This window comes from Centroberyx affinis, unplaced genomic scaffold (genome assembly GCF_046629955.1).
Source record: "Centroberyx affinis isolate AG114_WGS23_722 - 3 ecotype Tasmania unplaced genomic scaffold, CSIRO-AGI_Caff_v1 ptg005018l_1, whole genome shotgun sequence".
Taxonomy (NCBI): domain Eukaryota; kingdom Metazoa; phylum Chordata; class Actinopteri; order Beryciformes; family Berycidae; genus Centroberyx; species Centroberyx affinis.
In genome coordinates this window covers 174439-188583 of record NW_027282472.1, presented here as the reverse complement: position 1 = coordinate 188583, position 14145 = coordinate 174439, and the positions used below count along the sequence as shown (strand labels likewise).

Genomic DNA, 14145 nt, shown 5'->3' with positions numbered 1-14145 from the left:
TCTGCCAGCCTCTACCCAGTCATCAATGTATCATTCCATGACAGATATACAAAAAAAACTCTCAAAAGTGATGGTCTTACCTTGTTTCTTCTGGAAATACACCTCAACTGTGGTTGAGAGAGAGAAGGGTGGAAGGAAAGAGAGAGAGGGAGCGACAGCTGTTGCTAACTTGGAGGGAAAGAGAGAGTCAAAGAGAATTCTACTGGGCCAAAATCCAAAAAGTTGTCCACTTGTTATTTTTCTGTTGATGAAAGCAAAATCCTTTGCACCAGTCACTCTCCCTATGGGATGCACTTGAATGAGACATTGCGGGGGCCACGGTGCATGTGACCCTGTACATTTTAGCGTGTGTGTCTATGCGGGGACGGGAGGGGGGAGGTTAGGGGGCCTTAGGGAGGGGGTGGTGGGGGTCCATGTTTCTTTTTTTTTGGTTTTGTTTGTTTGTAAATGGTGTGCTCTAGAACTGGGGATATGCATAGGTATGCAGGACTGCAGGGTCAATGCAACATGCTGAAACAGACACTTTTCTTTCAGCGCTGTCACATTGTGGCGGCATGGAGAGACACATATAGAGGGGGGACTCTATACTGACACTGTCTCTCTCTCTGCTATAGGATTGTCAGTACTTATCTATAATCACATGTTATGTTTCAGTATCCTGAAATATGAATTACAGATTGTATTGAGAGAAATTTCTAGTGCCTAATGTGACACACAAAAACACAGATACACACACACTCTCTCTCTCTCTCTCACACACACACACACACACACACACACACACCGTTCCCTAGAGACAATCACAAAAAAGGGAAGGTCATCTATGTGACTGACAGAAATGTCATTCCCTTCATCAAAGGCTACCACCACTGTGTCAGTTTACTAAGTGAATGGATCAAAACTTGTAATTAGGCCTGCCATTTCATTTGAATTAACAATCAGTGTTAGCATTTGATCACAGATTGGCTGAAGATTACAACACAACAGATGCAGACAAAGATGTAATGACTGCCTCACCATATGAGGCAGGTGGGTTATTTGTGATGATGACCTTAAAAGCATCAAAAGAAAGGACTGCCTTTTATCTATTCAGACTCAGTGACAGCATGAATATGGAATTAGCATGGATCAAAGCTGGCAGTTAATTAACTGCATGCACCCTACATTGAGTCAAAAAGCATTTTTCAGACGTCAAGCCCTGATCCACTTTTTTTTTAATTTTCAATCATAACAATCCTGGGTTCATATGACCAAATTATTAAATTGGCTCAATTCATTAGGCGTATACAGGAAATAAATGTTTTACAACTTTCAACTCAAACATGAGCAAATCCTTTAAATCTTGAAAATCTATTGTGATTTTAGCATTGCCATCACATTCTAAGTTATTGTAATATAGCTATCAGGAATCCTATCAATCAGAATGAAAAGTTCAATTCCATGTTTTGACATTGTTTGGCTTCCCCGCCTTTGTCTTTATTATTAGATTAATGACTGTAACTTTAATTTTATATACAATAAAATAATGGATAATAACATTATTTGTATTATATCACCAGAATTTCAAAATTACAAGCTTAGCTGTGGTGTTAGATAGAATTGATGCTACACTTCAAATAGCCTAGGCCTAATTTCCTGACATGGCCCATCTGTTTAGTCACTACTACCCTAATGCAGAGTGATCTTACAACATCACCGTTACACATATGGCCTGGCAGGGAGCAGTTTGACTTAACTTATTGTTGTATCACTAAAAGAAATCCAGGGAACAAGTGTGTGACAGAACCTATGACACAGTATTCGTCATTTTAATTTATAAGATTAGGCAGGTTTGTTCTCGAAAGAGTTTGACCTCTTATGACCCGGAAGCTGACGCCAAACCCGAGCTGTTCCATCGGCGGAGTAAAGATGGCTGACAACGGCGCCGCAGATCCTGGTAATAACAACAATAATAAACCTGGCGCTTCGGAGGGAACTATTATTAAGGTCACAGTAAAAACTCCTAAAGATAAAGAAGAAATCGCCATCTCAGAAGATGCTTCTGTCACTCAGGTTTGTTGATTTCGCCAGCAGGGAGCTGGCTGGTGCGATTCAGCGCTGTGCTGTAACGTCATGCCCCTGCCCACTTTCTTCTCGAGCTTGGCCAACTTGAGCTAGGAAGCTAGTTAGCATGTTAGCATTTGTCGTTACTCTGGCCGGCTCACACGGAGTGTATGAAATTGAAGTGGTTGCTTGTAAAGAAAGTATTATTACTCCAGTTAACAACTACTCGGTGTTAATAACTCCGCTAACGTCGGATAGAGACAATATGTGCGCTGATTTATGAAATGGCTAACCGGCTAGCCGGTTACCTAGCTAACGTTAGCTCAGCTCACAAGCTGAGTTAGCTTGCTAGCTAGCTAGCATTAGCCAGGTATCCAAACAAGTGTCAGCTGACGGGTTGCGCTCTTGCTATGCCAAGTGCAACGAGCAATGATGGTTGCTTATACCAGAGACACTGTTTTACTCGAATGATGTGTCTGGTCGTTTTTATTTAGCATGAGAAATTAAGTCTTCAAGAAGCTAAAGCTTGCTTCCACTCTAGAACATTCTCTCCCTGCTGTCATTGAGTCGTTCCCTTTCTAGGGATTTCAGTATCCTCGGTGGTACTACTGGCTACACTGTGTGACACGGGAATACAATAATGCAACCGTAGCTTCTTTGTCTTTGCTTGCTGCTTGCTGTCTGCTTCAGCTTTAATTATTTGGCACTGTGTGGTCTCAAATAGCCATTTCTTCTAGCTGTTCCATGTTCACCATCATCTCCAACGCAGGGCTTGACTACAGCCCTATCAAAATATGACTTAATCTTCGATATGGATAACGTGATCATTTTGTATTCTTAAGTTGTCTGTGGTATGCGCATGTTTTATATCAGCTAATGTGAAAATCAAATCTTGCATCTCCAGCCTTTCTAAATAACAGAATAACATCCCTTTCATCACTGAGTTATTAATGAAAGGGATGGTTTTGGGTGTTTTATCTAATCTGTTGTTAATTGTTAAAATTGAGGTGTGTGGCCACATCAGCACTTCTTGTAGTTATTTGGAACAACACTTAAAGAAACATAAAGCTTCTCATTCAAAGTAAAATTGAAAGACAGAGTCTTGTAACAGGTTTCTTTCAGGATGAGATTGTTTTCTTTGTGTGAATAACGCTTTGCACAATAGCCAAAGAGTAAGAGTGATTTGATGGATTTGGAGAGTATAGACCACTGCTAATAGGATAAGTACGAAGGACTTTCTGGGAAATTGGACATTTAAGACCCGAGGGCTGCAACAGAACCGAAACGGATTAGAGCTGGAACCATCTCAGTCTTTTCCCCTTAATCTTATGCTTTTGCTTGCCTCTTTCTCTCTCATCTCCTTTCTCGCTCTTGTCTCACTGTCTTTTTTTCATCTCTCACTCTAATTATTTCTTGTTGTTTTTTAGTTTAAGGAAGAGATCTCACGGCGGTTCAAAGCCAAACAGGACCAGTTGGTTCTGATTTTTGCAGGGAAGATTTTGAAGGACGGCGACAGCCTCAACCAGCATGGCATCAAGGATGGCCTGACAGTTCACTTGGTCATAAAGACGGCACACAAGTAAGGCCACAACATTTACAAAGCTCACTGGTTCAACAGAATGTTTTGTAGCAGGCCTATAAGAAGGATTCATTGACCTTTGTTTTACTGGACATGCAATATAAGGTTTTGTGGAATTAAGTGAGATGCCTTTGTTGTTGGATTTAAGTTTAACTTTTTTTAAGGTGAACATTCTGCATTGTGGGTAATGTTCTCTGAGTTTTAATTGTCCAGGCACAGTTTTCACATGAAAATATATGAAGATACTGACCTTCTGATTTACCTAAAAATCATCCCTCTAGGGCAGGAGATGGCGCTAGCTCCTCGCCCTCAAGCTCATCCTCCACCCAAGCAGGCAGCACCTCCAGCCCCAGTCCAGGCTCCAACCCCTCTTCCACAGCGGGCTCCACTGGCCCCGCCCCACCACCCACACAGACACCCAACATACTGTGTGAGTCCACCTATTTGCAACTATTTACACTCGCACACCCTTTATTGGTTGAGCACCACAGAACTAAAGTGTGTAACAAACTGACCACCTCTGCCCCCTCCTCTGAACCCCTCCCCTCTCCCCAGCCGGCTTCGGTGACCTGTCGAACCTGGCCGGACTGGGCATGGGCTCGGCCAACTTCATGGAATTGCAGCAGCAGATGCAGAGGCAGCTGATGTCCAACCCGGAGATGCTGTCTCAGATCATGGAGAACCCGCTGGTGCAGAACATGATGTCCAACCCAGACCTGATGAGGCAGATGATCGTGGCCAACCCTCAGATGCAGCAGCTGATGGAGCGCAACCCCGAGATCTCCCACATGCTCAACAACCCCGAGCTCATGAGACAGGTGAGGAAAATTGGCAGGGCACAGAGGATGTAAGTGAGTGGTTCTTTAACTTTCTGGTTTGTGTATTTCTTAGTGCTTCTTTTACGGCCATTAGATTTTTTTGGCAGTTACTTTTATTAAACAAGTTTATATTGCTTGGCAAGTGCAAATCGCTCCCAAATGCAAAATTTTATTAGTCTGACTGACTGGTGTAAGAGCAGTGTGGGACTAAGTGTCTCTTATGTAGCCTGCACAGGCATGACTACATAAGATTCCCACTGCAAATTAGTCTAATCATTCATCTGACTGTCTGTTTAATGTTAACTCAACTGACTTACCTCTGACTTCTCTCTTTTCTCCTCCTCTTCCTGTCCTCTGTTCCTCCCCAGACCATGGAGCTAGCCAGGAACCCAGCCATGATGCAGGAAATGATGCGCAACCAGGACCGGGCTCTGAGCAACCTGGAGAGCATTCCGGGGGGTTACAATGCCCTACGGAGGATGTACACAGACATCCAAGAACCCATGTTCAGCGCCGCCAGAGAACAGGTAGCTGGGAAAGGTGTTTAATAATCAAATCCCTGTTTGTGTGCACTGTGTTAATCCTCGTCGGGATTTGCTTTCATGCATTTTATAGCCTTAATTACGTCTTTGTTTGCCAGTGTTAAGTGGCTTTATTTGAAAAACGATGCCAGGCTGCTCGTGACTGTCATGTCTGTGTTTTGCCCAAATTACTATATGTTGACTACAGCAGATATGCTAGATATGATTTTATTCATGATTATTACAAAAGTGATTTCCAAGTGGTTTATATAATATATATATATCATTTTTTGGAAATTCATTGTAAAATGTGTTCAACCTTCCTTTCTGTAGTTTGGAAGTAACCCATTCTCAGCTCTGGGTGGGAACTCTGAGTCTGGTGTCCAGCCATCGAGGACAGAGAACCGGGAGCCCCTGCCCAACCCCTGGGGCCCCCCGAGTTCCACCAACCCCTCTGAGAGCGGAGGGAGCACCACAGGAGGCACTGGCACCACCGGTGCCCCCAACCCCAGCGTGTCCAACCCTTTGGGCATCAACGCTGCCAGTCTGGGCAATGGTAAGAGAATGTGGGCTGTGACCTTAAATACACCTATTCAGTTAGTTTCATACCTCCATGCTAACTCAGTCAGTCACTCATTTATACACAGACACATAACATACACACATCAACTCCTGTCTTTTCTGTGTGTCATAGGCATGTTCAACAGTCCGGGCATGCAGAGTCTGATGCAGCAGATCTCAGAGAACCCCCAGCTGATGCAGAACATGCTGTCTGCTCCCTATATGCGCAGCATGATGCAGTCACTGTCTCAGAACCCCGAGTTGGCCTCCCAGGTCTGGAACGGAAAGACGCATGCGCACACACACACACACACACACACACACACACACACACACACACACACACACACACACACACACAGACAAACACACAGATTATAGATATATTAGATGGTAAACCCTGAAAGATTAGATTCAGAACCAGCCCCAGAACTCTTTGTTATTCTGATCTTGTACCACATAGCAGATTGATTGATTATATTGGACCCTGCGGTTTGTAATGAATTGTAAATAGGGAGATCTAGCTAGGCCTGTTGTGCATTAGGCCAATAAGCCCAGCTACTTAGTGCACACTCACACAGAACAGAGGGGATTGTCTCGTAAGCTCACTTGCATTTGCAGCAAATTGTAAGAAATAAACAACTTAGTTCTAACTTATTTGTGTTTAGTTAACAATGTTGTCTGTATGGCAAAACAGAATTACAGCGTAGTGCAGTACAAGTTTTGTCTGAAAACTAGGTTGAGGGATGCTGTTGAAGCAGATATAGTGTAAATATCAACTCCAGTGAGTAAGCAGCACAGCCAGAACTGGTATGTGACATTACACTGACACACTCTCTCTCTGTCTCACTCACTCTGTCTCCCTTTCTCTCTCTCTTTCACCATCTATCTCTTTCTACCAGGTTTTGATGAATAACCCGTTGTTTGCCGGAAACCCACAGCTGCAGGAACAGTTCAGAGCACAGCTACCTGTCTTTCTGCAACAGGTAACACACACATTTTTGTCCGGTCAATTTCGGCACTGTTACAGTAATTTTCTACATTTCTTTCCAAGTTTGTACAGTTTTCAATCTTCAATCTGTTCTTCAGTTGATAGTTTAGATGGATTGATAATCGATTGATTGGTTAATTCATTGTCATTCTGTCTGTTACAGATGCAGAACCCAGAGGCCCTATCAGTAATGACCAACCCCCGGGCCATGCAAGCGCTAATGCAGATCCAACAGGGCCTGCAGACACTGCAGACAGAAGCACCAGGACTCATGCCCAGGTACACACAGATGCACACAACTCTCGTTTTATTATTATTATTTTTTTTTATTGATGTCACACTAACATTCTCTCTCTTTTCTCTCCCAGTTTGGTGTCAGGTGGAATCCCGGGGATCCCCACAGGAGGGGGCGTGGCCCCAGAGAACCCTGCCTCCTCGCCCAGCACAGGAACAAACACCGCCCAGCAGCAGCTGATGCAGCAGATGCTCCAGATGTTCGCTGGAGGAGCAGGAGGAAGTGCAACGGTACACACACACACACACACACACACAAAAATGCCGTCCTTCACACCTGTATGACTTTTCATGCGTTATAATTATTCCCCCTGCAGACCCAGACCCCAGAGGTTCGGTTCCAGTCCCAGCTGGACCAACTGAACGCCATGGGCTTCATCAACCGCGAGGCCAACCTGCAGGCCCTCATCGCCACTGGAGGAGACATCAACGCCGCTATTGAGAGACTGCTGGGCTCACAGCCCTCATAAAGACATACATACTGACACACATACAGACACGAGCATACATACCTACATTCATACATTCATTCATACATACTTATTCATAAACACACCGAGCATCTACAGAGAACCAAGAGAAATTAAAGTGAATTGTCCCAAACCTTACAGAAGAAACTGGGGCAGGATGTGTAAGCCCCTAGTTCTACCGTCTCTTCTCAGATCATTCCCCCTTACCTATGGCCCCCCCTCCCTCTATTTTCTCCTCTTGGCGTCATCCTCAGACATCTCTGTCCCAGAGCGCTGCTGCAAAGCCGGACTGAACCACTCCTCCACCCGAGGGGTGTCGTGGCGCAGAGAAAAGGGGTGAAAACCTCTCCTGAAAAGGAATTCCCAACCATTTCTTCATTCATCCTTTTCTTCACATAAAGCTGGAGTCAACCCAGTCAGATGGAACGATCATGATGTTGCAGACAGAAATATACAGAATAGAGATTAAACCTAGGTGACATGTGATTGGTTTTTGTCTCTGTTGTGTACATGGCACCTGTGTGCTAATTTGCTAATATTCATCTTGAATATAGAGAGCTGCTGGTATAAAGACCGTAATCTAGAAAGAGAACAAAGGAAGACATCTTGTCCCTGCAGACATTCAACCTCATTCCTCCCTCTTTCCCCCTTCTCGAGATTTTACATAAATAGCTGTTTTTGCCCAACAACCCTTACTATTTATTGCAAGCGCTTAAGAAATGACGCCCCCCACACTTCCCTAAAGTTGTAATTTGTCATTCCAGATAAGAGTGCCCACTCAGCCATGGGTGCGCAGTGTCTTTTTCCCTCTTGAGGCACTACTGCTGTGCCTTCTGTCCTCCCCAGCCCTACAAGAGCATTGTCGCCAAATTACACCCCCCCACCAGGCTAATTAGAATCCACTGTCGGCGGTCCTCAATGACTTCAACACAGCATTATGCAGAACTTTACTTTCACCATAATCAATTATCAAGTCGTGGTTCCGAAGCAGAAGATGCAGGCAGAAAGAATATGAATGAAACAAACAAGCTTTCCTTTCATTTTAATCTGATTCTTTATCTATTTTATTTTTATTTTTTTGAGGTGCAGGTAGTACCTAGAGATAATCATGATTTGTCTCGCATAAAAAAAAAAATTGGAAATCAAGTGAGTAAAATATAATGGAAAGGCTTTAAATTTTTCTGGTATGGTGGCACCATACGCGTGTAAAATCAAGTTCTAGGGTTTTTTTTTTGCTTTTGAGAATCTCAGCATTGTAGTTGTGGTAACCTTGGCAACTGCTTCTATAGCTTTGCTTTGTCTGTTGACCTCAGCTGAAAAAAATCCATCTCCCAATTCAACATGTTGGAACTAACTTTTAACAGTACTGTACTAAAAAAATAAAACAAACTTGGTCAAAAACAGTCTCTTTGCCCGGTGTCAGTTGATGAGCTGTGTGAGAAAGAAAGGTGCAAGATGGCGTCTCTCTAGTATTCTGTCTTAAATTTCTTCTGGTCTTAAACTTCCACTGAAAGAACTGAGTTATACTCAACTATTGCTTGTTGTCAAATTCATTGTGAATTCATTGCTGCCTAATGAAATGTAATCATCTGCTTCTGGTTTCTGTGAGGGGGTTAGGCTTGCAGGGGTGAAACCCAAACCCAATTGTTTTTTTTGTTTTTTTTCCCTAAATATCCTTAATTTGAAATACGCATATCTAATTTCTAAGATGGACCAAATGCTTGCATTGAAAGGTTTTGGACATTATAGTAATGTACAAAAACATCTGCTTTATGGGTAATGGTTATCACATTCTCACTTGACGGATGTCCCCATCACCATGAAACGTGCGAGTCTGAATAACCTAATCGATGAGTCCTGACAGCCTTAAGCCTTTAATATTCCCATGGGAGCCTGAACTGTGTGTTAGCCTGATATTTGTATGTCTGAATTTGGTCCACAGTCACGAGACATTAAAATTAGTACATGTGCAGTCTTCATAAAATGCAACATTTATGAAATTGGCACACTAGTCATGGTCTCCACCTATGTGCCTTTAGACAGCAAAGTAGTAGCAAAATGGCGCACCTGTTACTCTGGTACACAGAGTAACAGGTGTTACAACAGTAACACCTGTTAGGTGAGATTCACTTTCGGACAAAGGGATAGAGGGACTGGATGAAAGGAGAGCGTAGGAGAGGGTGGAGGGTGGAGTCAGTTCATGATGACTGTGTGCTAGTGGTTCTACCTGTTCCACCTGCTCTCCTCCCCCCAGCCCTCCCAGGGTGTCAGCTGATGAGGGATCGGCAGGCCACAGGACTCCTGCCTGCTGCCTGTCCGCAGCCAGGAGCTTCCCCTATCCACAGATAAAGGAGGAAGAGGGTGCGTGCAGCTGAACCTGTTTCTTTCTTTCCTCCATTTTTACCTTTACTCTCTCCACACTGGAGAGGAAAACAACACAGAGGAGTGTGACTGTATCTTTTTCTCTCTGTCTCTTTTTTTCTCTCTCTCTCTCTCTCTGTCGGGATCTAATGGTGTAAACGGCTTCAGGATATTAACTAACAGTGAAGGAGGAACCTTCCGGGCACTGACTGAATGCAGCATGGGGTCTGACGAGGCGTACAACTTTGTCTTCAAAGGTAAGTCATGTTTGCTTAAACCATGATTGTTCAGGTGGAGATAAACTCAAAGGATACATATTTACCTAGAAGTTAAAGCTGACAGGTGCAAAGGGTCGACTCAGATCACAAGCTGATTCTGTGAAAGCACCAGAAAACTGTGAAGGGGAAGAGAGGGAAGGAGGAGAAGGAGGAAGTGTTAGCTTGCTATCCCTTTGGCAGTAAACCCATTTGACCTTTGACCTATTAGAAGTATATATCATCTCATGTTCCAACAATTCCATGCCCTACCTCTCTAAGAGGGGCTGTTGAGTGGTCTCTATGCTTATTTTATTCTACTTTTCTACTTTTCCATTCCATACATTCCAAAGCAGTGTCTGGTATGGGCTAGGTATGCCACGTTTACGTGATGTCACCAAGTCTGGCGTCTGGTGTCTGGCGACTCATGAGGGTGACAGCCGGCCTACACATGATATTGAAGGAGATTAAAGAATATCTGATTGACTGATTAGATAATATAACTATTGTTTCAACTAATTTCACATCACATTATACTTTTGAATTTGAGGTTTTCAAAGTCATAAAAAGCTCTGATTTGGTAATCGGTTCAAGTATTGATAATGAGTGAGTTTCTCCTTCTCATCCTCGTCCTGTCTCTACCTAGTGGTTTTGATAGGGGAGTCCGGCGTCGGGAAGAGCAACCTCCTGTCTCGCTTCACCAAGAACGAGTTCAATCATGACAGCCGCACCACCATCGGCGTGGAGTTCAGCACGCGCACCGTTCAGCTGGACACCTTCACCATCAAGGCTCAAATCTGGGACACCGCGGGCCTGGAGCGCTACAGGGCTATCACCTCAGCGTGGGTACACACACACACACACACACACACACATACACACACACACGCACCATAGGCACACATGAACTGATAATGAGGTGAGAATTATCACATCACACACAGTGTAAACAAATATTGACTCTGCTTTCAGTGCAAGCAATCACACTTTCCTGCAGAATATACACACATGCACACGCAGGTTCCAACTATTAGATCTAACCGATTATTTGGTGTTTCTTTGGGCCCAGGTATTACAGGGGAGCAGTAGGCGCTCTGCTGGTCTATGACATCAGCAAGCACCTGACCTATGAGAGCGCAGAGCGATGGCTGAAGGAGTTGTACGATCACGCCGACCCTCACATCGTGGTCATGCTGGTGGGCAACAAGAGTGACCTGGAGACCCTCAGGACCGTGCCCACAGAGGAGGCCAGAGGCTTCGCAGGTCTCTGTCCCTGATAACATTTATTCATTTTTTGGTTTAATATCATTTGGCCATGGCATCCTTACTTATTAGGGATGGGACGATATGCTTATCTCATACGATTCGATGCGCGATACGGGGTTCACGATTCGATACAACCACAATACGATAATAATAAATAAAAGTTCAATGACAACAAGTATGACTGTGTAGAATTATGTCTGTTTCTGAGCCACAAATTTTTCTAGAAATGGCATTAGCTAGAAACCATCTCAGTTGTGATTACAACTATTATCACGATAAATTTTTCTGCCCCACAATACATATCGTCACATTTTTTTATTGTGATATATTGAATTTCGATATATCATCCCATCCCTGTTGCTTATGGAGCAACGCTTTTGGTGTGGCCAAGCCCTTTTGGTGATAGCTTTACTCTCATGTTTATCTGTAGGCTAACTTCCTTTGGCTGGTAATGAACTATTACGCTAATAAAATATTCATAAAAACATATTTGTATCACTGAGGACATTTTGTTGATCACTGCAACAGTGATCATAAAGAGCTGTAGGACTGGAGCTCATGTTCAATAGGATGTGCAGTACCGTACATTTGATTCGTGTTTATTGATTGTGATGTTTGCTTTCATTTCTCTCTGACTCCCAACCAATCCAGAGAAGAAAGGTCTTATGTATATGGAGACGTCTGCGCTGGAGTCCACCAATGTTGAAGCTGCTTTCAATGAAGTCCTCACAGGTACAGATGTCAGTCAGTGTGTCCAAACACGCATCCTCCATTCAGCCAGGTGTTTGTTAGATTCTTTGACTAAATATCCTTGTGGCCTCTGTGTCTCCTTTACCAGCAGCAATCCATAAGAAGGTGGCCAGCAGAGAGGTGACCCGAGGCTCCATCAGTGCCGTGACTCTGTCCAACCCCGTCAGACCGGCCAGCGAGGCCCAGGAGCAGCGCAAGTCCTGCTGCAAGAACGTCTGACGGACTTGGGTACTGCTGACTGGTCAAAATCTGTTCTGTCTATCTCGACCTGGAATCATCATCGTGCTTGACTGTCTTTCAGGCTTAGGCATGATGTCATTCACACACAATTTGAAGAGCAAGGTACCTCTTTGACACTGGTGTAGTCAATGTACAAATCTCTTCAAATGCAAGGGCTGTATTTAACTCAGAAACAATGGATCAAGCCGTAGGAAAAAGCTACAAATAGTGAGAAAATTAATATTTTATATATATATATTTCTTGTGTAGATTGCTAATGGGCGCTTACTACTAGAAATAGCTGTGCAAAAAAAAAGTATTTTATCTCATCTTTGTATTTTTGAAGGGGGGGGGGGTTATGATGTTGGATTGTTTTTATAAACAAATGCACTGGGATTAACTTGGAATACATTATTTATGTTGTTCTGTCTGTGTGTAATTACCAAACAAAAACATTAAGTCATTATCTGCATAAGACAGACAATATAAAACAGATGAGAAGTCTCCAGGAGAGGACTGATATGAAATAAAGTCAATCTGTCCTAGGGTCGTACCCATGTACAGGCTTCGTGTCATGAGTCCAATGTGTTCTCTCTCCTGTCAGCCTGTAGATGGCAGTGCTGATGTTGAAAGTATCACAAGTTGAGTTTGAAGCGTTAATACTCAATAGGGCGATACATTTGTTCTCCCTGTAATTTGCTTATTAACTCAAATATGCATCATATTGCTCTCATTTCTTACTGTTCAATCCATTAATGGACATGATATGTTCATGTGGAGCTCCAGCATTGTCACCATTGCAGCAACCTGTGATGTCCTCTTGACAAGCTAATCAGCCCAAGGAGAAAGAAATGAATTTACTTTTTCCACGAATAGTAAATTCATTCAAAGACTTCATGGTTTTATGTCAGTGTGTGTGTGTGTGTGTGTGTGTGTGTGTGTGTGCGCGCAGATCATCTGCACACTATGGATTTAATTGGGCTGGCTCATGTGGCTTGGCTGAGAGAGTATAAATCTACAGCAGTGGTGGTTAATGACACTCTGGACAGATACTGCTCTATCTCTGGCTCACAGATGTGCATGAGGGGCCTTTACCCTGGTGTGTGTGTGTGTGTGTGTGTGTGCATATGTGTGCACTCGTGTGCATGTGTGTGTGTGGTGTCCCCAAGCAAGATTCCTCTGCCGGAGATCATTTTGCCACAGTGAAATGACCACAAAGGTTTTTATTAAGTTTCTCTTATGAAAATATGATAGGAGAGTCTCTGCACCGGGCAGTAAATGTTTAATTATTTCCTGTGAATGATGATATTTTTATGAGCTGAGTAAAAGCATCTGGTGTAATAATCCACGCAGGGCGAGCAGGCTGCACAGGTTGAAAGGCTGGTCATGAAATCCATAAATCTCACTCTGGGCTGGGTACCCGAGCCTAGAGGTAAGGGTTATGTTCACAAAAATCATGAAATTTAAAAATTACAAGCAGTCATCTGTTCACTGTGTCAGGATGACACAGAGACTGAACAGTGAGATGAGATTTTCTACTACTGCTCCACAGATTCTTGCAAATTCCTCCTGGATCTGTGCATGGAACACATTTTGACCCCTCCTCAAAGGTAAAGCCTTCACAGCAGTTGAAAAGTGTGGATTTAGCACGGACATGTGGCGGCTATTACCCGTACGCCACTCGACATGTGTAGCCTGTAAATGTGCGTCTAAAAACCAGGACTCGTACATGCTTAAGTGATGAGTGGCATGGGGGCTTTATCACCAACATGGAGCCGTGCATCTCCCATTTGCGATTCTTCCTCCTGCAGGTCTTCACTCTGCAGGGCATCTTGTCGTCCAAGTATTTACTGTGGCAACATCGCACCCGCATAGGGTTTTACTGTGACGTCTGTTGTTCCCATGACCTTTGACCCTAGGGAGCATGGACCTGTTCTCCATCCTGCTCAGATTCTTATGGGATCCATCGGCTCACTTGCTCTGTCTCTCTCTCTCTCTCTCTCTCTCTCTCTCTCTTT

General features: G+C 43.7%; 2 protein-coding genes across 4 annotated transcripts; both read left to right on the top strand.

Annotated features, from left to right (window-relative positions):
* Positions 1-1894: 1894 nt before the first annotated feature.
* On the top strand, positions 1895-8669 carry LOC139666452 (ubiquilin-4-like). The gene is made up of 11 exons (XM_071545681.1): positions 1895-2052; positions 3471-3622; positions 3904-4052; positions 4178-4440; positions 4809-4967; positions 5295-5517; positions 5656-5795; positions 6425-6508; positions 6677-6792; positions 6882-7038; positions 7125-8669. The coding sequence occupies exons 1-11, from the start codon at positions 1909-1911 to the stop codon at positions 7275-7277; spliced, it is 1740 nt and encodes a 579-aa protein (XP_071401782.1). The 5' UTR covers positions 1895-1908; the 3' UTR covers positions 7278-8669.
* A 920-nt stretch (positions 8670-9589) lies between these two features.
* Positions 9590-12793, top strand: LOC139666444 (ras-related protein Rab-25-like). Of its 3 annotated transcripts, none has more exons than XM_071545658.1 (5): positions 9590-9895; positions 10539-10734; positions 10962-11155; positions 11810-11890; positions 11997-12793. In XM_071545658.1, exons 1-5 carry the CDS (start codon positions 9859-9861, stop codon positions 12125-12127), a joined length of 639 nt encoding a protein of 212 aa, XP_071401759.1. In that variant the 5' UTR covers positions 9590-9858; the 3' UTR covers positions 12128-12793. The 3 variants fall into 3 exon arrangements, with proteins under 3 accessions (XP_071401759.1, XP_071401758.1, XP_071401760.1); XM_071545657.1 differs by having other exon boundaries at positions 12011-12786; XM_071545659.1 differs by having other exon boundaries at positions 9593-9895; positions 12000-12778.
* Positions 12794-14145: the final 1352 nt, after the last annotated feature.

Bases quoted from the DNA above. Each gene is read 5' to 3' on its own strand.
- LOC139666444 (XM_071545657.1), top strand. From the start codon at position 9,859: ATGGGGTCTGACGAGGCGTACAACTTTGTCTTCAAAG. The intron at 11,156-11,809 runs GTCTCTGTCCCT...CAACCAATCCAG, and splicing joins GGAGGCCAGAGGCTTCGCAG to AGAAGAAAGGTCTTATGTAT. The intron at 11,891-12,010 runs GTACAGATGTCA...GCAATCCATAAG, and splicing joins TTTCAATGAAGTCCTCACAG to AAGGTGGCCAGCAGAGAGGT.
- LOC139666452 (XM_071545681.1), top strand. From the start codon at position 1,909: ATGGCTGACAACGGCGCCGCAGATCCTGGTAATAACAACAATAATAAA. The intron at 6,509-6,676 runs GTAACACACACA...TGTCTGTTACAG, and splicing joins TACCTGTCTTTCTGCAACAG to ATGCAGAACCCAGAGGCCCT. The intron at 6,793-6,881 runs GTACACACAGAT...TTTCTCTCCCAG, and splicing joins GCACCAGGACTCATGCCCAG to TTTGGTGTCAGGTGGAATCC.